At 51.0% G+C, this 26,431-nt stretch overlaps 1 protein-coding gene and 1 long non-coding RNA gene across 5 annotated transcripts in view; one reads left to right on the top strand and one right to left on the bottom strand.

Moving 5' to 3' along the window:
• The window catches only part of CMAS (cytidine monophosphate N-acetylneuraminic acid synthetase), a 312,311-nt gene extending 301,035 nt beyond the window's left edge, over positions 1 to 11,276 (bottom strand). For 2 of the 4 annotated variants that reach the window (XM_029600157.1, XM_029600158.1), the window contains exon 1: positions 10,844 to 11,273. In XM_029600157.1, coding sequence (XP_029456017.1) covers positions 10,844 to 11,127 — 284 coding nt within the window. In that variant the 5' untranslated portion in view covers positions 11,128 to 11,273. Of the gene's footprint in view, positions 1 to 10,843 lie in introns of all 4 variants that reach the window. The other 2 variants (XM_029600159.1, XM_029600156.1) reach the window with 2 other exon arrangements.
• A 247-nt stretch (positions 11,277 to 11,523) lies between these two features.
• Positions 11,524 to 25,620, top strand: LOC115090709. Its single transcript, XR_003856482.1, has 3 exons — positions 11,524 to 11,667; positions 23,773 to 23,854; positions 23,957 to 25,620. It is a non-coding gene; the product is annotated as an uncharacterized LOC115090709 (long non-coding RNA).
• Positions 25,621 to 26,431: the final 811 nt, after the last annotated feature.

The raw sequence follows: 26,431 nt of genomic DNA, 5'->3' as shown, positions 1-26,431 counted from the left end.
CACTGGCAGGCCGGGGCTGTAAGGAAAGAGCTCACTGCCTGTCCCCAACAGGACTTAAGTGGCTCTGGAGCAATGAAAACTTTTTTTTTTTTTTTTAACCCCCTGGAAAAATGGGGGGAGGGTGACCGGTCCACCGGTAAGCTCTCCCCCAGCCTCTGGGACATGCTAGTCCGGGAAACCTAAGAGGGCAATGCCCTCTGTGCCTGCCCCGCAACTAAGCTCCACGCTGCGCTGCGCAACCAGACAGAAGTAAAGAAGTAACATAAGCGAGAGAAGGGAAGAGACTAATTGATCTTGTCCCCAATAGTGAATTTCCCAGTACCAACAAACTGACCAGGCCAGGACTGCAGGTTATGCCTCTCAATCTGCTGGAGTCAGAGAAAATACTGAGGGATCGCAGGTGGCACACCAGTATATCTAGGGGGTGCTTTCAGTTTTCTCTCTGACTCCATCTGCTGGAGGGGAGGCATAACCCAGCAGTCTGGACTGATCCTGGTACGTACAGGGAACAGTCCAGACTCCTGGGTTTTGCCCCCCCCCCCCAGCAGATAGAGACAGAAGTTTACAAACCAAAACTCCGCCTATTTCTAGGCTGGTGCCACCTACAGTCTGGCAGTATTACTTAATGTCAAAGCAGAAAAATTGTACCCAAACATCACTAACTATATACCAACAAAGAACTAATCCTGACACCGGCCCAATAAACCCCCCTCAACTGGGAAGAGAACCCATGTCATCGATAACAGGAAAATACAGTGGACCATTCTGGCTAATAACAGAGTAGACACACACACAGTAAGGCCTCTCCCGTTGCAAACAGTATGAGTGGGCGGGACTCTGGACTGATCCGTGGTACTACAGGAACAAAAATTATCAGGTAAGAACCAATTTTCTTTTCCCTGTACGTACCCGGATCAGTCCAGACTCCTGGGATGTACCAGGCCTTACCTTACTTGGGCTGGGATCCGGACAGGCCCACTCTGAGCACTCCTTCCCCAAAGCCCGCATATCCTGGGGCCTTGACATCCAGACGATAATGTCTGGCAAACGTATGCAAAGACTTCCATGTGGCCGCCCGACAAATCTCCGAAGAAGAGATCTGGTGACATTCTGCCCAGGATGTGGCCTGTGAGCAAGTAGAATGAGCCCAAAGACCCAATGTACTAGCTACACTGATCTTATGGTCTCCTTCAACCAAAAGAGCAATCATAGTCTTAAAACCTGCATTACCTCTTCTAGGACCACTCCAAAGGACGAATAGATGGTCGGAGACCCGGAACGCATTGGTCACTGCCAAATAGCACAGCAACGCTTGCCGCACATCCAATTTTCGGAGCTCCTTAGCCAAGGGATCCGATCCGTCCAACTCCAAGAACGATGGCAGTTTGACAGTCTGATTTACATGAAAAGAAGAAACCACCTTGGGCAGAAAAGAGGGTACTGTGCGAAGCAACACTCCTGACTCTAAAATTTGCAAAAAAGGCTCCGGGCAAGACAGAGCCTGAAGTTCAGAAATCCGCCGTGCTGAAACAATAGCCACTAAAAACACCACCTTGAAAGTTAAAACCTTCAAGGTGACCTTACGGAATAGGCTCAAAAGGAGCACCGCACAACGCCTTGAGAACCACATTCAAATTCCAAGACTGACACGGATGCTGAAACGGAGGACGTAAATGTTTCGCTCCCCTAAGGAAACGCACCACATCCGGATATGGTCGCCAACGACGACCCCTGAATCCAACCACGCAAAGAACCCAGTGCTGCTATTTGGACCCGCAACGAACTACACAAAAGTCCCTTAAGACAAGCCGTCCTGCAGAAAATGTAATATCAGACACGGCTGCACGAGTAGGAACCACGTCACGGGTAAGACACCAGGATTCAAATACCTTCCAGACCCGCACATAGGATAATGATGTCGATATTTCCCGTGAACGCAGGAGAGAGTAGTGACTACCGCATCCGAATATCCCTTGGACTTCAGCCTTTCCTCTCAAAAGCCATAGACCTGGTCAAAACAAACAGGCCACTGATGCAGAAGATCCGGCACATACGGGGAGTGAATGGGATCCTCCACCGCCAGATGCAGAAGATCCGAACCACGGACGACGGGGCCACTCGAGGGCGACTAGAACCACTTCTGCCAGGTGTAACTCTATTCACCGTAACACCCTGCCGATGAGTGGCCATGGAGGAAACACAAAGTAGTACATCGGTCAGCCATGGCAGCGCTAGAGCGTCCACGCCCTCTGCTGCAGTCTCCCTGCGTCGAGTGAAGAACAGAGAAGCTTTCGCATTCTTGAAGGTTGCCATCAGGTTGAAGGCGGGTGTCCCCCACCATATGAAAATGAGATGATATGCATCCTCCGCGAGCTCCCACTCTCTGGGGTCCAGCCGATTGAGACTAAGAAAATCTGCATGAATATTCTCTACCCCGGCGATGAGAGAAGCCGCTATGCTGCACAGATGCTCCTCCACCCATGCTATCAAGAGCTGGGCTTCGGCCGCGACTGATTGACTTAAGAACATAAGAAAATGCCATACTGGGTCAGATCAAGGGTCCATCAAGCCCAGCATCCTGTTTCCAACAATAGCAAATCCAGGCCATAAGAACCTGGCAAGTACCCAAAAACCTAAGTCTATTCCATGTTAACATTGCTATTGGCAGTGGCGATTCTGTAAGTGACCTCATGCGTCACCTAGATAGGATTTTAGACAGTGCTGGGGAGAAGCCGGCTGTCGTGGTACATGTGGGCACCAACGACATAGGAAAATGTGGGAGGGAGGTTCTGGAAGCCACATTTAGGCTCTTAGGTAGAAAGCTTAAATCCAGAACCTCCAGGGTAGCATTCTCTGAAATGCTCCCTGTTCCATGCGCAGGTCAGAGTCAGGCAGAGCTCCGGAGTCTCAATGCATGGATGAGACGATGGTGCAAGGAAGAGGGATTCGGTTTTGTTAGGAACTGGGGAACCTTTTGGGGAAGGGGGAGTCTCTTCCGAAGGGATGGGCTGCACCTTAACCAGGGTGGAACCAGACTGCTGGCGCTAACCTTTAAAAAGGAGATAGAGCAGATTTTAAACTAGAACAAAGGGGAAAGCAGACAGTCGCTCAGCAGCGCATGGTTCGGAGAGAGGTATCTTTAAAGGATACTAATGATGCATTAGAATTAGAGCATCCCGACAGTGAGGTTCCAATAATTAGAAAAGTAGTCCAAGTGCCTGTAACTAAAAACTCACCTGAGCTAAAAAATTCTAACTTATCCCTATCAATTAAAAAGCAGAATGAAAATACAAACAAAAAACAAACTTTGAAATGTTTGTATGCTAATGCCAGAAGTCTAAGAAGTAAGATGGGAGAATTAGAATGTATAGCAGTAAATGACAGACTTAATTGGCATCTCAGAGACATGGTGGAAAGAGGATAACCAATGGGACACTTGTGTGTCGGGGAAGACTATAGTGATAAGGGTATACTACCGTCCACCTGGTCAAGATGGTGAGACGGACAGTGAAATGCTAAGAGAAATTAGGGAAGCTAACCAAATTGGTAGTGCAGTAATAATGGGAGACTTCAATTACCCCAATATAGACTGGGTAAATGTATCATCGGGTCACGCTAGAGAGATAACATTCCTGGATGGAATAAATGATAGCTTTATGGAGCAATTGGTTCAGGAACCGACGAGAGAGGGAGCATTTTTAGATCTAATTCTCAGTGGAGCACAGGACTTGGTGAGAGAGGTAACGGTGGTGAGGCCGCTTGGCAATAGTGATCATAATATGATCAAATTTGATTTAATGACTGGAAAAGGAACAGTGTGCAAATCCAAGGCTCTCGTGCTAAACTTTCAAAAGGGAACCTTTGATAAAATGAGAAAACTTGTTAGAAAAAAAAAACTGAAAAGAGCAGCTACAAAGGTAAAAAATGTCCAAGAGGCGTGGTCAATGTTAAAAAATACCATTCTAGAAGCACAGTCCAGATGTATTCCACACATTAAGAAAGGTGGAAAGAAGGCAAAACGATTACCGGCATGGTTAAAAGGGGAGGTGAAAGAAGCTATTTTAGCCAAAAGATCTTCATTCAAAAATTGGAAGAAGGATCCAACAGAAGAAAATAGGATAAAGCATAAACATTGGCAAGTTAAATGTAAGACATTGATAAGACAGACTAAGAGAGAATTTGAAAAGAAGTTGGCCGCAGAGGCAAAAACTCACAGTAAAAACTTTTTAAAATATTTCCGAAGCAGAAAGCCTGTGAGGGAGTCAGTTGGACCGTTGGATGATAGAGGGGTTAAAGGGGCACTTAGAGAAGATAAGGCCATCGCGGAAAGATTAAATGATTTCTTTGCTTCGGTGTTTACTGAAGAGGAGGTTGGGGAGTGTTGTTTGTTCTGTGGGTACCCAGGGTTAACATACTGCAGAAAAGATTGCTGTGGTATTTTTCTTGTACTTATTGTGTGGTTTGCTATTAGCGTGTATATATTTTTTGTGTCTGTTTTGTATTTGCTACTATACCCAGTTATTAGTGCGTAGGAAAAATAGACGGGATTCTGCTATGGCAGACCGGATTTCAGAAAACCGAATAGGACAGTCTAACCCATTGCATACCTTATATGTTGATAGCGCTGATGCACGCACAGCTGTCCAACATCTACCCGTTCTAGACCTCTCATGATTTTAAACATCTCTATCATATCCCCCCCTCAGTCGTCTCTTCTCCAAGCTGAAAAGTCCTAACCTCTTTAGTCTTTCTTCATAGGGGAGCTGTTCCATTCCCCTTATCATTTTGGTTGCCCTAATCCCCCCTGACAATTGATGTAAGCCACCGTGGTTGCGTTGTCTGAGAGAACCCTGGTGGCTTGCCCATGAACTAGTAGAAGAAACTCCTGTAGAGCCAGCCGAACTGCTCTCGTCTCCAGCCGATTGATGGACCAAGACGCCTCCTGCGGGAACCATTGACCCTGTACTGACTTCCGTAGGCAGACCGCTCCCCAGCCATATAGGCTGGCGTCCGTGGTGATCACCGTCCAGGATGGGATTTCCAGTGGCACTCCACGAGTCAAGTTGCTCGGACACAACCACCAATCCATGCTGTCCCGAGCTGCCTGAGTCAGCGGCAACGGAAGACGAAATTCTTCCAACACTGGGTTCCAGCGGGAGAGCAACGCTGACTGCAATGGCCGCATATGAGCGAAAGCCCAGGGAACCAATTCCAGCGTGGACGTCATTGATCCCAACACCTGTAAATAGTCCCAGACTATCGGTACCTGTTTGGATAACAATCTTCGAACTTGCGCCTGTAATTTGCACATTCGCTCTTGCGTCAGGGACACCGTTCCCCGACGAGTGTTGAAAAAGCTCCCAAAAACTCCAGCGATTGTGACGGCAGTAGGCGACTCTTGGAAACATTGACTATCCAACCTAGATTGTGCAACAATTGAAGCACCCGTTGAACCGCTGCGTGACAGAGAGTCTCCGACTTGGCGCGAATCAGCTAATCGTCCAAATACGAGTGCACCAGCAGACCTTCCCTGCGTAGCTGCGCTGCCACCACCACCATAACCTTGGTGAAAGTTCGAGGCGCAATCACCAGCCCGAACAGGAGCACCTGAAACTGGAAATGCTGTCCCAGCACGGCAAACCTGAGGAATTGCTGGTGCTCTGTCCGGATACCGATGTGAAGATACGCTTCGGTGAGGTCCAGAGAAGCCAGAAACTCCCAGTATGACCGACGCGATCACTGAGCGTAAGGTCTCCATCTGAAAACGCGGGATCCACAGACAGCGGTTGACCCTTTTCAGATCGAGGATAGGACGGAAGGTTCCTTCCTTTTTTAGTACCACGAAGTAAATGGAATAATGGCCCCTGCGGAGCTCACTGGGTGGCACTGGAACAATCGCGCCGAGATCTTGGAGCCGACCCAGTGTTGCCCGTACCGCCCGGCACTTGTCTGAAAATCCGCAAAGTGATACTAGAAAAAACACTGGCGCGGCTGGTGTAAAAAAATCTAACGCGTAACCGTGTCTTATCACATCTAGAACCCACTGGTCCGACGTGATTCTGGTCCATTCCTCGTAAAACTGACCCAATCTGCCCCCGATTTTCGGTACGGAGGAAAGGACTGGCCACACATCATTGTGCCGGTTTGCCCCCCTGTACATTCTGACCGGTTCCCAGACGACCGAAACTGTGCCCGCGAAAGGACTGAGAATAAGACTGTTGTCTGTTGGCACTGTGACGAAAAGAGGAAACCGAGCCCCGGGAGGACCGAGAACTGCAACACCCGTGAAAGCGAGAGCGAGAAGCCGGAGATCCCCTGGTCCTTGGCCTGTCCTCTGACAGCCGATGCACCTTGTTCTCACCCAAGGACTCAATTAGATCCTCCAATTCTTTGCCAAACAGCTTGCCCTTAAAGGGCAACGAGCCCAACCGGGCCTTCGATGTCACATCCACCGACCAATGACGAAGCCACAACAAACGCCTCGCAGATACCGCGAAAACCATAACTCTGGCCGAGGTGCGCAGTAGATCATAAAAAGCGTCTGCGCTATAAGCAATCACTGTTTCTAAACGTCTCGCCTGGCGCGCTTCCTCGGGCGAGAGAGACTCGTTGGCTAATAACTGTTGAGCCCAGAGACCAGCACGAAAAGAGAAATTACTGCCCTAATACCTAAGGCCGAAACCTCGAATATCCTCTTGAGTTGGACTTCTAGCTTCTGGTCCTGCAAATCCTTGAGCATTGTACCCCCAGTCACCGGGATGGTGGTCTTCTTTGTGACCGCCGAATCTATCTTAGGCACTCTCAATAGCTCTAAAGCCTCTTCCGGTAGGGGATAAAGCTTATCCATAGCTTTAGCCACCTTGAGTCAGACGCTGAAAAATGCAATGGAAAAGCACAGGGAGGACCCTGTAAACCCAAAACTACCGGGTCCGTTGCCCCCAGCCGGGACTATTCCTGCGGTACCTGGATGCTTAATTCCTTCAGAATTTCCAGAATGAGGGGGTCCCAGTTCGTCCCTACAAAAGAGCCGAACCACTTTCGGGTCATCCCCCTCCGCACCATGGGCACCCCAAGAACTAGTGGACAACTGGTCTCCGTCCCCATCAACCCCCCTCGATGGCTGGGATGGACAGTCCTGATCAACTTGATCATCCGGCTCATCAGTGTCCGTGGTAGAGTCCGGATACCCCCGGACTGCCCGAGGACGAATAGGCCGGGAATTGTTCGTGCCCCCCGAATCCGGAGCGGACCGAGCTCACTTCCCCCGCCCCCCTTGGGGGTCCGGGATCTGGGTATCATGGGGTCTCTTCCTGGCTAGCCTACAGGCCTTGAACGCCTTGTGCATCAACAACACAAATTCAGACCCAAACGAAGAGTCTGAGGACCCCTCCTCGGTATCCCCTTCAGGGACCCGAACCTTGCTGCCAGCTCTGGGCCCTGCAGATCCGTCCCCCTCGGGGACCCTGCTCTGCCACCAACACGGGCACCGCGGATCCCCGAGGCATCAAAATGGCGGCCGTTCCCATCAAAAGTGACTTTGCAAAAATGGCGCCCGTTCCCGGACTCCATGGGAACGTGCTTTCCCCCGCTATCGGCTGCACCCCTGGCGCGCGATCTGCCCCGAGGTCCGTCAGCAACCGAGGACGCCCCTTCGCCGCCCGAGAGACAAGAGGAGCAGGGGCTGTCTCGGGACAGCCGCGCCTGTGTGGAGCCGCAGGCTCACCGACGCAGCATGCTCTAATCCCGGACAGCAGGCACTCCAAAATCAAAGGAAAAATGAACTAACTCCTCTGCGACGGCGAAATCGGCACTCGGCACTCGGCACTCGGCACTCGGCCCCCCCCCCCCCCCGTGGCAGTGAAAAAGAAAGGAGAAACAAGGAAGTACAAAGTTAACATATTAAAGAATGTTTTTGTTTTGTTTTTTTTTTAAATAGCTACAGATACCTCGGGTCCAGGACCAGCTGGGGAGAGTGAGCCAGGCTCCCCAGTGTCATCCCCAGCTGAGAAGATACGCTGGCAAGTATCCCCCACACCTCAGTGGCCTCTTAAACCAGGGGGGGGATGGGCCCTTCAGGACCTCGCAAACCCCCTGGGAGGCGTGAATCCAACCTGCAGGCAAGCCTCTGCGGTACCTATGCCTATAATATTTTTTTTTACTATACAAGTCCTAAACACTAGGCCTCAGCACATTCTGTAGGTTTTACACCACCTCCACCTGCTAGGAGACAGAAGAACACTGCCAGACTGTAGGTGGTACCAGCCTAGATATAGGCGGAGTTTTGGTTTGTAAACTTCTGTCTCCATCTGCTAGAGGTGGGGGTGGGGGGGGGGGGGGGCAAAACCCAGGAGTCTGGACTGATCCGGGTACGTACAGGAAATTGCAGTTACAAAATTGCTCCTCCAAAAAGCTTGCAATTTAGATCTCCAGATTCCATGCCATGGCTTTTTGGGTTTTTTTCCCTTTATAATCACCCATCACCTCAAATGGCATGCCCTTGTAAAAGATATTTACACATCCCATGACAGCCCTCAGTACCACTCTGTTGGCCTGCAGGGGTTGCCCTGAGGCCGCAGCCATCTTCCCTCCCTTTCTGGGCCCAAGTGAGTCAACCCAGCTGGTCTCCTCAGAAAGAAGCAATATACTAATCTTGCTTGGTGAGTGCAACAGAGACTAGAAAGAGGCGAGCATGAATTTGAAAAGCAGGAAATTAGCACGTATCCATTTCTATCCATATTTTCTGAGACTCTGGGCTTGTGTCTTGCAATCTAGACATGCCACTAGTACATGCAAGCAATTCCAGGAGTTTGCTCATGAGATGGAATGATGCTTCCAATTGAAGGTGTAGATGCATGTGTGATCTTTCTTATTTTATACCTGACACTCACTAACTCATCTAGGAAATATTCTGAAGCACTGCCCTTTTTTTCCCCATTTCTGCCTTGCCCTGAAATTCTGATTCTTTACCTCCAGAACTACAGAAGAGGAGGCAGCTACTAAGAGACATAGTCAGGAGTTTCTTCCATCCTGGTGCTCACCCTTTTATGGGAGTAGCTTGGTTGTTGCGGCAGTTACTACCCCAAACACAAATAAGCCTGATACTTCACTTTGAATACATATACAGCACAGCTCACTGCTTCAACGCAGGGGGGGATGATGAAAAGATTTATATTCAGACAACAACCAACAAGGACTAAATTGCACAGGCTGGGTAAACAAATAAGTGTGGCTTGCTTACTGAGGCTGTTACTACCAATTAGGCTTGATACTTCACTTTGATTCAGCTCCAGGACTGCTCTCTATATCAATGGCGGGAGTGGAAGGAAATTAGAACCAAAAAAAAAAAAAAGTTACCAATAAAGGGGCCGGACCTCAGTGATCAGAGTAACAGATAACTATGAGAAAATTAAGTGTGAAAGCTGGCTGGGCAGACTGGACGGGCCGTTTGGTCTTCTTCTGCCATCATTTCTATGTTTCTTTGATCCTTGACTGCCCATAAGTAGAAACAACAAAGCAGAATTTTTTTTTTTAATTTAAATTTCTTTGGTTTTTAATTTGGTTTTTTGTGTTTTTTGTCAGGTTAGTGGCATGTGAAAATGCAGTTTATAAGACATCATTTAAGTGAAGGTTCAAAGAATCTGCTACTTGCAAGACAAATTGTGAATTAAGAGTATGATGAAGGAGACACTTTGTGAAGCCTATATAAAGATATTTTTATAAAAGGCAGGGATAATAGATGCCATTTTTTTTCATGAGGATTGTCACACTATGCTTTAGCAAATCACAGGACTCAGATATAAAAATAGGAACACCTGGATCCCTTCCAAAAAAGTCATTAAACTACTGTAATTCAAACTAATTTTATTCAATTTCTTGGGAAAAAAAAAGTTGTACTAATTAGGGCAACGATTTCAGGTCATGAAGTTAGTGGTGAGATTTAAGCAGAAATCAAGGAACTCCTTTCATTGAATTTGGATCCAATTCCTGGTCTTTCCAAACACATGCTCAAGTCGAGACCCAATTAGAATACCATAATTAGCTTGTAAGCCCTCTCTAGGGCAAATATATAAGGCGGTCATTTACTAAAATATATTCCCCCACAGCAAAACTACCATGGGGAAAAATACCATAGGGTAAAGGCCTCAAAAACCATGCAATGGTGGCCTCCTTCGCTTTTTTTTTTTTTTTGGGGGGGGGGGGGGGGATTACACATATTGTGGCAGGGTAGGAGGTAAAAATCGGGCCAATATGGCCCTTTAAGAAACTGCTCAGGACCATCAGAATGTCTAAAAGGCAGAATAGAAATAAAAAAATAGAAATTAAATAACTCCATTAGTTCATGTATACACTCACTTAGGCCAAATGCTCTGTACAAAAAGTGACAAGCTTTTTCAGCTTAAGTCCCCTAGGTTTAAAGCAGAATTAGAATGGTCAGAACATAACTATCTGGATGCAGGTTTTACATGCTCTTACTTCTAAGTCCCCTTTGCCTAATTTTTATTTTATACTTTTACTATTTTTAAATAAACAGCATGCACCCTGTATTATGATCAGAATTCCTTTAACATCTCTTCCCTCAACCAGCTCTTGCATATCCCCCATCCTTTCTATAAAGACATTTTAATCCTGTGCTATTATGGCTTTTTCAGAACTAAGAAAATGATCACTGCTTTTGCATTATTTAGACAGGGTGAAAATACTTACACTAGATTACAACAAATATCCTAAAGGGCTGAAAAGAATCCTAGAGCCAGAGCCCCAAACCTGTTAGGCTCTACTCCTGGCACGTTCTCTAGGATCAGAGAACAAGTCGCCACCAGCCGAGAGTGCCCAAGCTACCAACCTGTCAAAGACGTCGGACTCAATAGCTGCAATCAACACCCAGTGGATGAGTGGCTTCCCAGCGAGCGGTTTAATATTTTTTAGTGGAATGCCTTTGCTTCCTCCTCGGGCCAAAACCAAACAGGCCAAGTGTCCTTTTGCGTTATCCATTGGGTCTGATCCCATTATCGAGCCGCACAAAACACCCAAATTCGTGAAGCCATCCGCCACGTAGCCTAAACCAGCAGCCAGAAGATCGAAAGCAACGCCCAACAAGTTCAGACCAACGCTGAGAAAGCTCCCCATGGCAGTAACTACAAAAAACAACAAAAACTCCCAGGAAATGAGTACTACACTGCAAGTACCTTATATATACAATCAAGCAACACCCAAAGCCTTCCGACTTCAATTCCTTCCTGAGGCTTACCCCGCCCCCTCCACGTCCTACTATCTAACCAGTGTTGCCAACCTCGCTTATTTACCGCGAGATTGGGCTTCTTTTCCTAGTCATTCGCGGTTTTTTTTCCGATTCGCTGGTTGCTTTTAATTGGGCTATTTTTTCTGCCAGTCGCGTTTTTTTGGGCTTGTTGGGCGGGACTTGTGCTCTGATGTTACAGTGATTGGCTGCTGCTGCTGCTGCGATGAAGCCTGTCCATAGCAGGCACACCCTATCCCTATATTGCAGCAGTAAGCCAATCACAGCAGGATTCAAATAGTGAGCTGCAAGCCTTGTTGATGGATACCTCGCGAACGCATTTTTGTTGGCAGACCTGGAACGGGAAGGCCAGCAGCACGGCATTGGAGGGCAACAGCAAAGGAATCTTCAGACTGTGCAGCTACAGCCAGGTATCAGGAGGGGAGGAATGAGAGTGTGGGGGGCCAGAGATGTGCTTGGAGGGGGGTGAGGAGAGGGGAATGAATGAGTGAGTGTGTGGGGGCCAGAGATGTGCTGGGAGAGGGGAATGAATGAGTGAGTGTGTGGGGGCCAGAGATGTGCTGGGAGAGGGGAATGAATGAGTGAGTGTGTGGGGGGCCAGAGATGTGCTGGGAGAGGGGAAATGAATGAGTGAGTGTGTGGGGGCCAGGGATGTGCTGGGAGAGGGAATGAATGAGTGAGTGTGTGGGGGCCAGAGATGTGCTGGGAGAGGGGAATGAATGAGTGAGTGTGTGGGGGCCAGAGATGTGCTGGGAGAGGGGAATGAATGAATGAGTGAGTGTGTGGGGGCCAGAGATGTGCTGGGAGAGGGGAATGAATGAGTGAGTGTGTGGGGGCCAGGGATGTGCTGGGAGGGGGGTGGGGAGAGGGGAATGAGTGAGTGTGTGGGGGCCAGGGATGTGCTGGGAGGGGGGTGGGGAGAGGGGAATGAGTGAGTGTGTGGGGGCCAGGGATGTGCTCGAGAGGGGAATGAGTGAGTTGAGTGTGTGGGGGCCAGGGATGTGCTCGGAGAGGGGAATGAGTGAGTGTGTGGGGGCCAGGGATGTGCTCGGAGAGGGGAATGAGTGAGTGTGTGGGGGCCAGGGATGTGCTCGGAGAGGGGAATGAGTGAGTGTGTGGGGGCCAGGGATGTGCTCGGAGAGGGGAATGAGTGAGTGTGTGGGGGCCAGGGATGTGCTCGGAGGGGGGAATGAGTGAGTGTGTGGGGGGCCAGGGATGTGCTCGGAGAGGGGGAATGAGTGAGTGTGTGGGGGGCCAGGGATGTGCTCGGAGGGGGGAATGAGTGAGTGTGTGGGGGGCCAGGGATGTGCTCGGAGAGGGGAATGACTGAGTGTGTGGGGGCCAGGGATGTGCTCGGAGGGGGGAATGAGTGAGTGTGTTGGGGCCAGGGATGTGCTCGGAGAGGGGAATGAGTGAGTGTGTGGGGGCCAGGGATGTGCTCGGAGAGGGGAATGAGTGAGTGTGTGGGGGCCAGGGATGTGCTCGGAGGGGGAATGAGTGAGTGTGTGGGGGCCAGGGATGTGCTCGGAGAGGGGAATGAGTGAGTGTGTGGGGGCCAGGGATGTGCTCGGAGAGGGGAATGAGTGAGTGTGTGGGGGCCAGGGATGTGCTCGGAGAGGGGGAATGAGTGAGTGTGTGGGGGGCCAGGGATGTGCTCGGAGAGGGGAATGAGTGATTGTGTGGGGGGCCAGGGATGTGCTCGGAGAGGGGAATGAGTGAGTGTGTGGGGGCCAGGGATGTGCTCGGAGAGGGGGAATGAGTGAGTGTGTGGGGGCCAGGGATGTGCTCGGAGAGGGGAATGAGTGAGTGTGTGGGGGCCAGGGATGTGCTCGGAGAGGGGAATGAGTGAGTGTGTGGGGGCCAGGGATGTGCTCGGAGAGGGGAATGAGTGAGTGTGTGGGGGCCAGGGATGTGCTCGGAGGGGGGAATGAATGAGTGTGTGGGGGCCAGAGATGTGCTGGACGGGGGGTGGGGAGAGGGGAATGAATGAGTGAGTGTGTGGGGGCCAGGGATGTGCTCGGAAGGGGGTGGGGGAGAGGGGAATGAGTGAGTGTGTGGGGGCCAGGGATGTGCTCGGAGGGGGGAATGAGTGAGTGTGTGGGGGCCAGGGATGTGCTCGGAGGGGGGAATGAGTGAGTGTGTGGGGGCCAGGGATGTGCTCGGAGGGGGGAATGAGTGAGTGTGTGGGGGCCAGGGATGTGCTCGGAGGGGGGAATGAGTGAGTGTGTGGGGGCCAGGGATGTGCTCGGAGGGGGGAATGAGTGAGTGTGTGGGGGCCAGGGATGTGCTCGGAGAGGGGGAATGAGTGAGTGTGTGGGGGCCAGGGATGTGCTCGGAGAGGGGAATGAGTGAGTGTGTGGGGGCCAGGGATGTGCTCGGAGAGGGGAATGAGTGAGTGTGTGGGGGCCAGGGATGTGCTCGGAGAGGGGAATGAGTGAGTGTGTGGGGGCCAGGGATGTGCTCGGAGAGGGGAATGAATGAGTGTGTGGGGGCCAGGGATGTGCTCGGAGAGGGGAATGAATGAGTGTGTGGGGGCCAGGGATGTGCTCGGAAGGGGGTGGGGAGAGGGGAATGAGTGAGTGTGTGGGGGCCAGGGATGTGCTGGGAGGGGGGTGGGGAGAGGGGAATGAATGAGAGTGTGGGGGCCAGGGATGTGCTCGGAAGGGGGTGGGGAGAGGGGAATGAGTGAGTGTGTGGGGGCCAGGGATGTGCTCGGAAGGGGGTGGGGAGAGGGGAATGAATGAGTGTGTGGGGGCCAGGGATGTGCTTGGAGAGGGGAATGAGTGAGTGTGTGGGGGCCAGGGATGTGCTCGGAGATGGGAATGAATGAGTGTGTGGGGGCCAGGGATGTGCTCGGAAGGGGGTGGGGAGAGGGGAATGAGTGAGTGTGTGGGGGCCAGGGATGTGCTCGGAGAGGGGAATGAATGAGTGTGTGGGGGCCAGGGATGTGCTCGGAAGGGGGTGGGGAGAGGGGAATGAGTGAGTGTGTGGGGGCCAGGGATGTGCTCGGAGAGGGGAATGAGTGAGTGTGTGGGGGCCAGGGATGTGCTCGGAGGGGGGAATGAGTGAGTGTGTGGGGGCCAGGGATGTGCTCGGAGGGGGGAATGAGTGAGTGTGTGGGGGCCAGGATGGCCGAGGGGATGAGTGAGTGTGGGGGCCAGGGATGTGCTCGGAGGGGGGAATGAGTGAGTGTGTGGGGGCCAGGGATGTGCTCGGAGGGGGGAATGAGTGAGTGTGTGGGGGCCAGGGTTGTGCTCGGAGGGGGGAATGAGTGAGTGTGTGGGGGCCAGGGATGTGCTCGGAGGGGGGAATGAGTGAGTGTGTGGGGGCCAGGGATGTGCTCGGAGGGGGGAATGAGTGAGTGTGTGGGGGCCAGGGATGTGCTCGGAGGGGGGAATGAGTGAGTGTGTGGGGGCCAGGGATGTGCTTGGAGGGGGGTGGGGAGAGGGGAATGAATGAGTGAGTGTGTGGGGGCCAGAGATGTGCTGGGAGGGGGGTGGGGAGAGGGGAATGAATGAGTGAGTGTGTGGGGGCCAGAGATGTGCTGGGGGGGGGGTGGGGAGAGGGGAATGAATGAGTGAGTGTGTGGGGGCCAGAGATGTCCTGGGAGGGGGGTGGGGAGAGGGGAATGAATGAGTGAGTGTGTGGGGGCCAGAGATGTGCTGGGGGGGGGGGTGGGGAGAGGGGAATGAATGAGTGAGTGTGTGGGGGCCAGAGATGTGCTGGGAGGGGGGTATGAATGAGTGAGTGTGTGGGGGCCAGAGATGTGCTGGGAGGGGGGTATGAATGAGTGAGTGTGTGGGGGCCAGAGATGTGCTGGGAGGGGGGTGGGGAGAGGGGAATGAATGAGTGAGTGTGTGGGGGCCAGAGATGTGCTGGGAGGGGGGTGGGGAGAGGGGAATGAATGAGTGAGTGTGTGGGGGCCAGAGATGTGCTCGGCGGGGGGTGGGGAGAGGGGAATGAATGAGTGAGTGTGTGGGGGCCAGAGATGTGCTCGGCGGGGGGAATGAGTGAGTGTTTGGGGGCCAGGGATTTGCTTGGAGAGGGGAATGAGTGTGTGTGTGGGGGCCAGGGATGTGCTCGGCGGGGGGAATGAGTGTGTGTGTGGGGGGCCAGGGATTTCCTCGGAGGGGGGAATGAGTGTGTGTGTGGGGGGCCAGGGATTTCCTCGGAGGGGGGAATGAGTGTGTGTGTGTGTGTGGGCCAGGGATTTGCTTGGAGAGGGGAATGAGTGTGTGTGTGTGTGGGCCAGGGATTTGCTTGGAGAGGGGAATGAGTGAGTGTGTGTGTGTGTGGGCCAGGGATTTGCTTGGAGAGGGGAATGAGTGAGTGTGTGTGTGTGTGGGGGCCAGGGATTTGCTCGGAGAGAGGAATGAGTGAGTGTGTGTGTGTGTGTGGCCAGGGATGTGCTCGGAGAGGGGAATGAGTGAGTGTGTGGGGGCCAGGGATGTGCTCGGAGAGGGGAATGAGTGAGTGTGTGGGGGCCAGGGATGTGCTTGGAGAGGGGAATGAGTGTGAGGGGCTGGTATCTTTTATTTCCTAGCATGTAGCAGATGGACTCAGGACCAATGGGTATAGTGTACTCCTGTTAGTAGTTGGAGACTGATCAGATTTCAATCTGACGTCAGCCCCTAGTACATATACCCCTGCAGGAAGTGCAGCTCCTCAGTATTTTCCGTCTCCAAAGCAGTTAGGGACTATCTGCACGCTCTCTGAGCGTTAGAACCAAAATTCAAGGAAAAACCCAAATTTAAGAAGAAAAGTTTACCTGAAGACTAGCCCCGCTCTCCTGCGGTGATACCCTCGGGTCCCTCCCCCAGTTGAGATTCCTGAGGTGATTTCCGTGGTCCCTCAGAGGTGAGCCTCGGTCCGGTGGCCAAATCTCAGCAGGGACTTAGCCTCTGATTTCGGGCACGGTTGAGAGGCAGCGGGTGCATTCCTCGAGTGCGGCGATGAAGGTATTTGCCCTCTCCCCCCGCAGCCGGAGACCGCCCGGGACGAAACCGGGAAGCGCTGAAGACAAGGTAAGGTAGAAATCTTCTATGTAAACTGTCTCCGAGGATCGAAGAGGAGCACAGGCCGCTGATCGGAGCCAGTGCCGCTGGGTTGATCCGCCCTAGCAGGGCTAGGCCCCGGCTGTTCCCGAGGGTCTACCCATGTGGAGACCCTCCGAGGAGGTCGCCATCTTGACCCGACTCGCCTCGCCGTTCAACTCGAGCGCACAAATTGAGCTAGGCGCACAAGTCCCTTGTGCGCATAAACTTAGGCGCACATAATACCTCACGAGCATAAGTTGCGCGCACGGAACAAGGCGCATATCTGCGGCTAGGCGCACATCTCAGCGCACATCTCAGCGCACATCTGAGGCGCACTGGAGCGCACAAGAGCTCACGCGGCCACAGTCATGGCACCTCCAGAGTCGGGCATAAAAGCGCAAGGCCTCTGCCAAGCATGCCATGTCAGAGCCGCACAGAGCGAGGAGGCCGATGCCCTGTCCACACAGTTGGAGGAGGCCCTGGGAGATCCAGGCCAGGGCCGTTCCAGCCAGGGCCCAATGCTAGCTCTTCAGGGGGCACCCCGGACCTAGCAGGCCCCAGGGAGTCCACCCCGCACTCGGGGATTCCCAGAGAACCGGCGCCCCTCAACTTAGACCCAGCTTCGATATCCTGGGTGGAGCTGTTCAAAGGGATTCACGCCTTTGTCAGGATGCAAACTGAACCCCGGGAGGTCCAGCCACAGGTGCCTCCGGAGGACCCTCATGCCCCAGGACCCTCTAGGCCTAGGCACAGGTCCACACCGTCCAGAAGTTCCGCCTACGAGGACACAGACCACTCTGAAGAGGAAATTGAGCCCCTGGAAGAAGGGGAACTCCCCCCGGGGACAGAGCCACACCGAACCATGAGACGCTTCTTCACAAAGGATGAGCTCCCGGACCTAGTATCCCAATGTCTAACGGAACTCGCTATCCCGGGCCAAGGGCCCTCAGGGGAACCTAGAATGAACCCCCTGCTGGAGGGCCTTCGTCAGACGTCTCGCCATTTTCCTCTCTTACAGGCGGCACAACAGCTAATTGACCTAGAATGGAATGCTCCAGAGTCCTCATTCAAAGGGGGTCAAGCATTGTTGGCCATGTATCCCCTGGACCCAGCGACCAAAGAACTCCTGGCGTGCCCTAGGGTGGACGCCATGGTCTGCGCGGTCGCTAAGCGCACTACCATCCCAGTGGAGGGAGGAGCGGCGCTCAAGGACTCTCATGACCGGCGCCTAGAAGCCTTGCTAAAGCAGTCATTCGAGGTTGCAGCTCTGTCCCTTCAGATTGCGGCCTGCTGCACCATGGTGACGCGTGCCTGCCTATCTCAAGCCAGGAACAGCACCCCGGGAGAGGACATGGAATCAACTCTGTCCTTTCTCACCGACGCGGCTTCCCATCTAGTGCGTACAACAGCCAGAGGAGTCTCGTCCACTGTGGCAGCCAGAAGACAGCTCTGGCTCCGAAATTGGTCGGCAGACGCCTCTTCCAAGACGAGTCAATCAAAGATGCCCTTCAAAGGATCCCTCCTCTTCGTCAGCGAGCTAGAGAAACTGGCCAACAAATGGGGTGACTCCCCATTACCGCGCCTGCCGGAAGACAAGACGAAGAGAAACCAGCGTCCCTTCCACAGATCCGCCAGAGGCAGAAGCTCACAGCGCTTCAACCCTTTCAAAAGCAACTATCGAGCACCCCGCCCTACGAGCAGGAGCCAGTCCTTTCGGAACAAGCACACCAAGAGAGGAACCAGTGCGGGTGCAGGCTCCGGCCGCACCCCACAATGAGAATCAGCCGACCCATCCAAGGGAAGATGCTATAGGGGCAGACTAGCCTTATTCTATCGCATATGGGTCGAGATAACTACGGACAAATGGGTCCTGGCCATCATCCAGGAGGGGTACTACCTGGACTTCATTCGAACTCCCCCCGACAAATTCGTGGAATCTCCCTGCCACGACCCCCTCAAGAGGGCGGCAGTGGAACCTACACTGAACAGGCTTCTGACCCTCGAGGCCATAACCCCAGTGCCTATATGGGAAATGAATACTGGACATTACTCCATTTACTTCATCGTATCCAAGAAAGAGGGCATATTCAGGCCCATCCTGGACCTCAAGTCGGTCAACCGCCACCTAAGGGTTCCCCGCTTCCACATGGAAACCTTACGATCCGTCATACGGGCAATACAACCAGGAGAGTTCCTCACATCCCTGGATCTGTCGGAGGCCTACTTACACATCCCAATGCATCAGGAACACCAGCGCTTCCTACACTTCAAGGTCCTGAATCGTCACTATCAGTTCCGGGCACTACCCTTCGGGTTAGCCACAGCACCCCGGACGTTCACCAAGGTAATAGTAATGGTGGCAGCAACACTCAGGAAGGAGGGAATCCTCGTTCATCCCTACCTGGACGATTGGCTGATTAGGGCGAAGTCACCGGAGGAAAGCCACCAAGCAACCAGCAGAGTCATAGCACTACTGGAAAGCCTAGGATGGGTAGTCAACATAAACAAAAGCTCCCTACAGCCCGCACAGTCGCGGGAATACCTAGGCGTCCAATTCGACACCAAGGAAGACAAGGTCAGCCTGAGCCCCGCGAGGAGGTCAAAGCTGCGGGGCCGGCTTCAGACCTTGCTGAGCGTTCCTCGTCCCACAGCATGGGATTACCTGCAAGTCCTCGGACTGATGGCGTCCACGCTGGAAGTAGTGCCATGGGCGCGAGCACACATGAGACTTCTAACGCGGTGGAGTCCACGGTCCCAGAACTACACCGTACGCCTTCCACTCCCAGGCAGCGTCCGGACCCAGCTACGGTGGTGGCTGCAGAACAGCCACCTGAGCCGGGGATCAAGCTTATCCTCCCCAACCTGGACCCTGCTCACCACAGATGCCAGCCTACACGGATGGGGAGCACACTGCGAAGAGCTGACCACCCAAGGGCAGTGGAACGCAGAAGAGGCGGGATGGAACATCAACCACCTAGAAGCGCGGGCAGCCAGATTAGCCTGCCTGCGGTTTGCCCACAGACTTCGAGGCAAAGCGGTCTGAGTGATGTCGGACAACGCCACGACTGTGGCCTACATCAACCGACAGGGCGGAACCAGAAGCCAACAGGTGTCCCTAGAAATAGACCTCCTGATGGCGTGGGTGGAAGCAAATCTCCAGGAGATCTCAGCCGTCCACATTGCCGGGAAAGACAACATCGTGGCAGACTTCCTCAGCAGAGAAAGTCTAAACCCAGGAGAATGGAAACTGTCATCCACAGCCTTCCAAATGATAGTGAATCGGTGGGGGATCCCAAACATGGACCTTCTGGCAAGCAGATCCAACGCTCAAGTACCCAGATACTTCAGCTGCAGACGGGACCCGCAGTCCCAGGGGATCGATGCCCTGGTACAGCCCTGGCCTCCGGGGACCCTTCTATACGCCTTCCGCCATGGTGATTGCTGGGCGCAATCATTCACAAGACACAGCGACACAGGGGACTAGTTCTCCTGGTGGCCCCGGATTGGCCAAGAAGACCCTGGTACGCAGACATGAGAAGACTGCTAGCAGGGAACCCACTACCCCTGCCGCCGCACAGAGACCTGCTCCAACAAGGCCCGATCCTTCACGAGGACCCGACTCAATTCTCGCTTACGGTCTGGCCATTGAGAGGGCTCAACTGAGGAAGAGCGGATACTCGGGGGCAGTAATAGATACACTCCTCCAAGCACGCAAGTTCTCCACATCTCTAACGTACATAAGGATTTGGAGAGTCTTCAAGGCCTGGTGCGAAGACCACAACGTCAAGCCACGCCCCTCCAGAGTTCCTGTGATCCTGGAATTCTTACAGAATGGGCTACAGCAGTGTCTGTCCCTCAATTCCATCAAGGTACAGATAGCAGCATTGTCATGCTATGGCTCCAGGAGCGAGGGCAACAGCCTCGTACCCGGATGTATCACGCTTCCTGAAAGGAGTCAAACACATTCGCCCACCTCTAAGATGGACGGTACCTCTATGGAACCTCAACCTCGTCTTGGAGTTCCTAGCGGGATCCGCCTTCAGACCCCTCCGAGGCCTATCTCTCCGTCTGTTAACCTTAATGACAGTGTTCTTGCTGGCCGTGTGTTCGGCCCGCTGCATCTCGGAGCTACAAGCACTGTCCTGCCGTGAACCGTTCTTCAGATTCACCCCGGGGTCCATCCAACTACGCACAGTTCCCTCCTTCCTCCCCAAAGTGGTCTCACACTTCCACCTCAATCAAACCATCGCACTACCAACGATGGACGGCGTGAAGAACTCGGGAAAAGACCGTAGCCTATGTCACCTCGACATTGGCAGACTCCTAGCCAGATATTTGGAAAGGTCGGAACCGGTACGAAAGACAGACCACCTTTTCGTCCTTCACAGCGGAAAGAGGCAAGGGGAAGCGGCCTCGCGGACAACCATTGCCCGCTGGATCAAAGAAGTCATTAAGGCAGCCTATGTAGAAGCAGGAAAACCACCACCTCTACAAGTCAAGGCCCATTCAACCAGAGCCCAGGCGGTGTCCTGGGCAGAGACTAGCATGCTGTCACCTGCGGACATCTGCAGAGCGGCAACGTGGTCCTCTATCCACACTTTCTCCAGATTCTACCGTCTGGACATACAGGCTCAGGAGGACACGGCATTTGCAAGGACAATTCTAAGTGGACCCCGGGCAGCCTCCCACCCGATTCGGGAGTAGCTTTTATACATCCCATTGGTCCTGAGTCCATCTGCTACACGCTAGGAAATGGAGAAATTACTTACCTGATAATTTCGTTTTCCTTAGTGTAGACAGATGGACTCAGCATCCCACCCTGGGCTGCCCTGAGGCATTGTGCCAATGAGTTACGGGTAAGCCATGTCTTTATTTACCTAAGACGTCCACCCTGCCCGGTGTCGACCCTTTCCGGTTGAGTACACTGGCAGTCTCCAGCTATAGTCAACCAATCAGTTCAAGTTAATCGAGTTTAATCGAGTTTAAACGTTCTAACAAGTTAGTTAAGTTTAACCATAATATGAAGTTAATCATTCAGTCACATATATATCCACAACGCTTTTCAAGGAAGAATACCGAGGAGCTGCACTTCCTGCAGGGGTATGTGTACTAGGGCAGTGATGGCTAACCTATGACACACCGAGACTTTTTGCTGACACACGCAGCCTTTCGTGGACTATCGGGAATTTTTTTTTTAATCGGCTGCGCCGAGCCTTTAAAACTAGTTTTTTAGTGCCCCCGGGCGCAGCGACAGGCAGATAAGCAGGGCCACGGCCCGAAGAAAAAGATCATGTTTAAACGCGCTGATGCTCCTCCTCCTTCCTGCCTGTGCAGCCTCGGAAGTAAACGTTGCCGGAGCCACGTGGGCTGGAAGGAGGTGAAGCATCGGTGCGTGCAGAAGAGGAGCAGCACTTGCGTTTACGGGCAGCCGTGAATCCCAAGTCGCAGAGGCCCGAGAAGAGGAAGAGGCCTGGTAGCAGGGCTGCCGCAGAGCCCATCCTGTGACGACCCACGAAGAGGAGTCCCAGAGGTGAGAGAGAGGCTGAGGGTCTGTAGAGGGTGTGTGTGTGCGTGTATGAGATGAGTTGAGAGATTGTGTGTGAGAGTGAGGACTTCAATGTTTGCAGAGACAGCATGTGGGAGTGAGAGCCTGTGTGTGTGAGAGTCAGACAGCATGTGCCAGTGAGAGCCTGTGTGTGTGTGTGAGAGAGAGAGAAGAGCATGTGAGAATGAGAACCTGTGTGTTTGAGAGAAGAAGATGGAGAGAAAAGAAACAGAAAAAAAGACAATATAAAAGGAATTGGCAAAAAAAATAAGAAAGGAAAGGTGGGAAAAAAAAGCCTGTGACCAACCAATTAGAAAATGAAGATCAGACAGCAAAGGTAAAAAAACAAAATAAATTACTTTTTAGTGATTGGCACATGTAATCTTTGGGAATGTGCAAGAATAGCACTTTCTCTATGCGGATCTCACAATGTACGAGATCAGCATGGAGAAAATGGAAGCCCACGGGGCCTGCACAGAGGAGGCAGCAGAATGGGCATCAGTGTCAGTAGCAGCAATCGGCACCTCCCCAATAGCCATGCGGCAGCAGTGACAGTGGCAGCAGAGGAATGAGAGAGGTTCTGAGGTTGCTGGCAAAAGAGAGGGGGGTCTGCCTTTAGTGTGTGCATGTGAATGAATGGGACTCTGCATGGGGGTGTATGTGTGTGAATGCATGGGTGCCTGCATGAGAATGAATTGGTGCCTGCCTGGAGGATGGAGCGGGAGTGGTGTGAGTGACTGGGAGCCTGCCTGGGGTTCAGTGTGTGTGTGTGTATGTGAGGGAGCCAGTGAGTGTGAGAGCATGAGTGTGTATGAGAAAATCCAGGGGAGTGAGAGTTTGGTGGAGGGGGAGAGAGTGTTTTAATTGAAGATTTAGCCAATGAAAGTCACTAAGCAGGTAAGGTAAATAATTATTTGTTTTTGCTTTATTAATAAATACAGAACATATATTAAAATTATAACTTTTTGTTATTAATATTAGAACATAAGAAAATGCCATACTGGGTCAGTCCAAGGGTCCATCAAGCCCAGCATCCTGTTTCCAACAGTGGCCAATCCAGGCCATAAGAACCTGGCAAGTACCCAAAAACTAAGTCTATTCCTTGTAACCATTGCTAATGGCAGTGGCTATTCTCTAAGTGAACTTAATAGCAGGTAATGGACTTCTCCTCCAAGAACTTATCCAATCCTTTTTTAAACACAGCTATACTAACTGCACTAACCACATCCTCTGGCAACAAATTCCAGAGTTTAATTGTGCGTTGAGTAAAAAAGAACTTTCTCCGATTAGTTTTAAATGTGCCCCATGCTAACTTCATGGAGTGTCCCCCTAGTCTTTCTACTATCCGAAAGAGTAAATAACCGATTCACATCTACCCGTTCTAGACCTCTCATGATTTTAAACACCTCTATCATATCCCCCCTCAGTCGTCTCTTCTCCAAGCTGAAAAGTCCTAACCTCTTTCGTCTTTCCTCATAGGGGAGTTGTTCCATTCCCCTTATCATTTTGGTAGACCTTCTCCATCGCAATTATATCTTTTTTGAGATGCGGCGACCAGAATTGTACACAGTATTCAAGGTGCGGTCTCACCATGGAGCGATACAGAGGCATTATGACATTTTCCGTTTTATTAGAGCTACAAATATCACAAAATTATGGATTTTTCTAGAAGTGACACACCACCCGCGTTATGCTTTGTCTTTTTATGAATTTTGACACACTGAGCGCAAAAGGTTGGCCATCACTGTACTAGGGGCTGACGTCAGATTGAAATCTGATCCGTCTCCAGCTGCTATCAGGAGTACACTATACCCATTGGTCCTGAGTCCATCTGTCTACACTAAGGAAAACGAAATTATCAGGTAAGTAATTTCTCCAATTTGTTCTACTCCACTTGATTTCATCTATTTTTTTTTCTCATTTCTTCCCTGTAGCTGATCACCTTTTATAAAAAAAAAAAACAAAAAAACCCTTATTTTGACAAAAAGAAAGCTTGTCCATACCTGCTGACTACAGGTAAAAAAATGTGACATGGAAACTTGTAATGCTATTTTTCTACACCACTTTTGCTTTCCTCTAATTTTGCCTTTTTTTTTCTTTCGTTTCTTCTCCCTGCAGAAGATCACCTCTGTAAGAAAGCCAGTCTGTACCTATTGTTTCCGTCCTTGGCTGCTACACTACTAAATGGTTTTGATCTACTATGGCTACAGTAAAGAACTGGGCTAAATACAGTAAAGTACTGCAAAGCATGGGAAGAGGAACGTGAACTAAAAGCATGGATTCAGCCTGTTTTCAGCATTGAGAATAAGGCTACGTGCAAATTTTGCAAGTGTGACATTCGTGCACATCATGCAGACCTTCTGCAACATGCTAAAACAGAGAAGCATGCAAAAAGCTAAGCTCTTTTGTCATCTATGCAACTCACAGACATTGGTGTTTCAATTTCACGTGTTTTGGGCTTTTTTTGGGCTTGTTTTTTTGGAAAAAAGTGCTTGTTCTTTCATGAAAACCTGGCAACCCTGAATCTAACCCAGAGTTGCCAGGAAGGCGATTTACATGCCAAATTGGTTAACTTTTTTAATGTATACATGTTCTTTTCTGCAACCGGTTTTTTTTTTCACCACCCTGCTGCTGAGAACTAGCCACAGCTCTTTTCCTTCCGCCTTCAATTCCCACGAACAACAGAGGACCTCCGTCCATGCGCACCAACACGAAGACGTCACGACGTCTTCGTGTTGCCCGATTGGGCTACCTTTTTTCCCATTGTGTGAGAGAATATTTTTAAAGAGTGAGCTAATTTTGGGCTCGGCAACTGAGCAGTGACTACTTGCAACCAGGTTGGCACTTTTCTTTGTTGCAGGCTTCTACCCAACAGTCGCAGAGTGATTTTTCAGTAACAATTTCTACGCATGCTTCCTTGCGCTGATCGTATCCCACGTACAAAATATTGTAGCCTTTCTTGGCTGTAGGGAGCATGCAAGTTTTGTAATTTGAAACAACATGGGACTCAGATAAAATAATTTGAGGATGGTAAGAATTAACCATCTTTAATACACAGAGTATTATGTACTCCCTTTCTTGTCCTAGCAAGGGGGCACACCGGGGAGACCACAGACCCAAGGTTACCAACTTTGCCACAGACTAGGACTGGACACGGAGGGAAGGAGTGGAGGAATAGCTCTCTCACTTGCATAAATTTTAGATTCTGTCTATGAACTACTTAAGGAGTGCATCAGTATATGAATTAAAGAGCCTCTGCACACAGTAAAAAATTATGCATGTGTAATAGATTTTACATAACTAAAGGACATTCAAAGTATAATCTTAAAATAGTAAATGATGGTAGAAAAAGACTCGAGTGGTCCATCTCGTCTGTGCAGCAAGATATATGTATTCTTTTAATTAACTTATTTTTTTATACTGTTAAGTGTGCTGACACTGCTTTTGCATTATTTAGACAGGGTGAAAATACTTACACTAGATTACAACAAATATCCTAAAGGGCTGAAAAGAATCCTAGAGCCAGAGCCCCAAACCTTATCTTCATTTCCAGCCTTTATCCACTACTCAGAGCTGGCTCAAAGTAATCTGCCTAAGGCAAAAGATGACATGGTACCCCTCCCCCTTCCCCTCGCACAAGGTACAGGTCAAATCATCAAGAAGGGCAAGGGGTGCCTCTTTGTAGTCTGGCCCTTTCAGTGATTTCAAATGCTGCAGAATGTTTGTGTGAGAAAATAAAAGTGTATGTTTATTAGATGGAGAAAAGTGTTTGCCCAGCACCCCACCCCCACCCTCTGACCACAAAAAACAACCACATTAAAAACCAAAGAAATTTAAATTAAAAAAAAAAATTCTGCTTTATTTCTGCTTATGGGCAGTCAAGGATCTAAGAAACATAGAAATGATGGCAGAAGAAGACCAAACGGCCCATCCAGTCTGCCCAGCAAGCTTTTCTCATAGTTATCTGTTACTCTGACTGCTGAGGTCCGGGCCCTTATTGGTAACTTTTTGGTTCTAATTTCCTTCCACCCCTGCCATTGCTGTAGAGAGCAGTCCTGGAGCTGAATCAAAGTGAAGTATCAAGCCTAATTGGTAGTATCAGCTGCATTAAGCAAGCTACTCCCACACTTATTTGTTTACCCAGCCTGTGCAATTTAGTCCTTGTTGGTGGTTGTCTGAATATAAATAATCTTTTCTTCATCCCACCTGCTGTTGAAGCAGTGAGCTGTGCTGTATATGTATTCAATAATATATGATAAAGGTCGGGTCCAGGAGAAGATCAATAGCGTAGTCAGGCAAAGCAGTGGTCTGGTCAAGGAGAAGGTCAATCCGTAAGGAAAGCTGGGTAGCACGAACACAGGAACGAAGACAACAAATCAGGAACAGGAACTTGAAGGGATCAGGAACTAGGAACACGAAGGAATCACCAGGAGGCAACAAGGTACACAACCAGCGTGGAGACCTGTTGTAAAGGCGACTAAATGGAGCCGAGCCCGAACTTATATACCAGAGCCTCAGCGACGTCATCATCCAGGGCTGCGGCCAAGTTCCCGCCGCGGGCCCTTTAAAGGAAGCAGAGATGTGTGCGCTTAG

This window comes from Rhinatrema bivittatum, chromosome 4, assembly GCF_901001135.1.
Source record: "Rhinatrema bivittatum chromosome 4, aRhiBiv1.1, whole genome shotgun sequence".
In the NCBI taxonomy this organism is placed as follows: domain Eukaryota; kingdom Metazoa; phylum Chordata; class Amphibia; order Gymnophiona; family Rhinatrematidae; genus Rhinatrema; species Rhinatrema bivittatum.
This window is presented reverse-complemented; position numbering and strand designations above follow the sequence as displayed.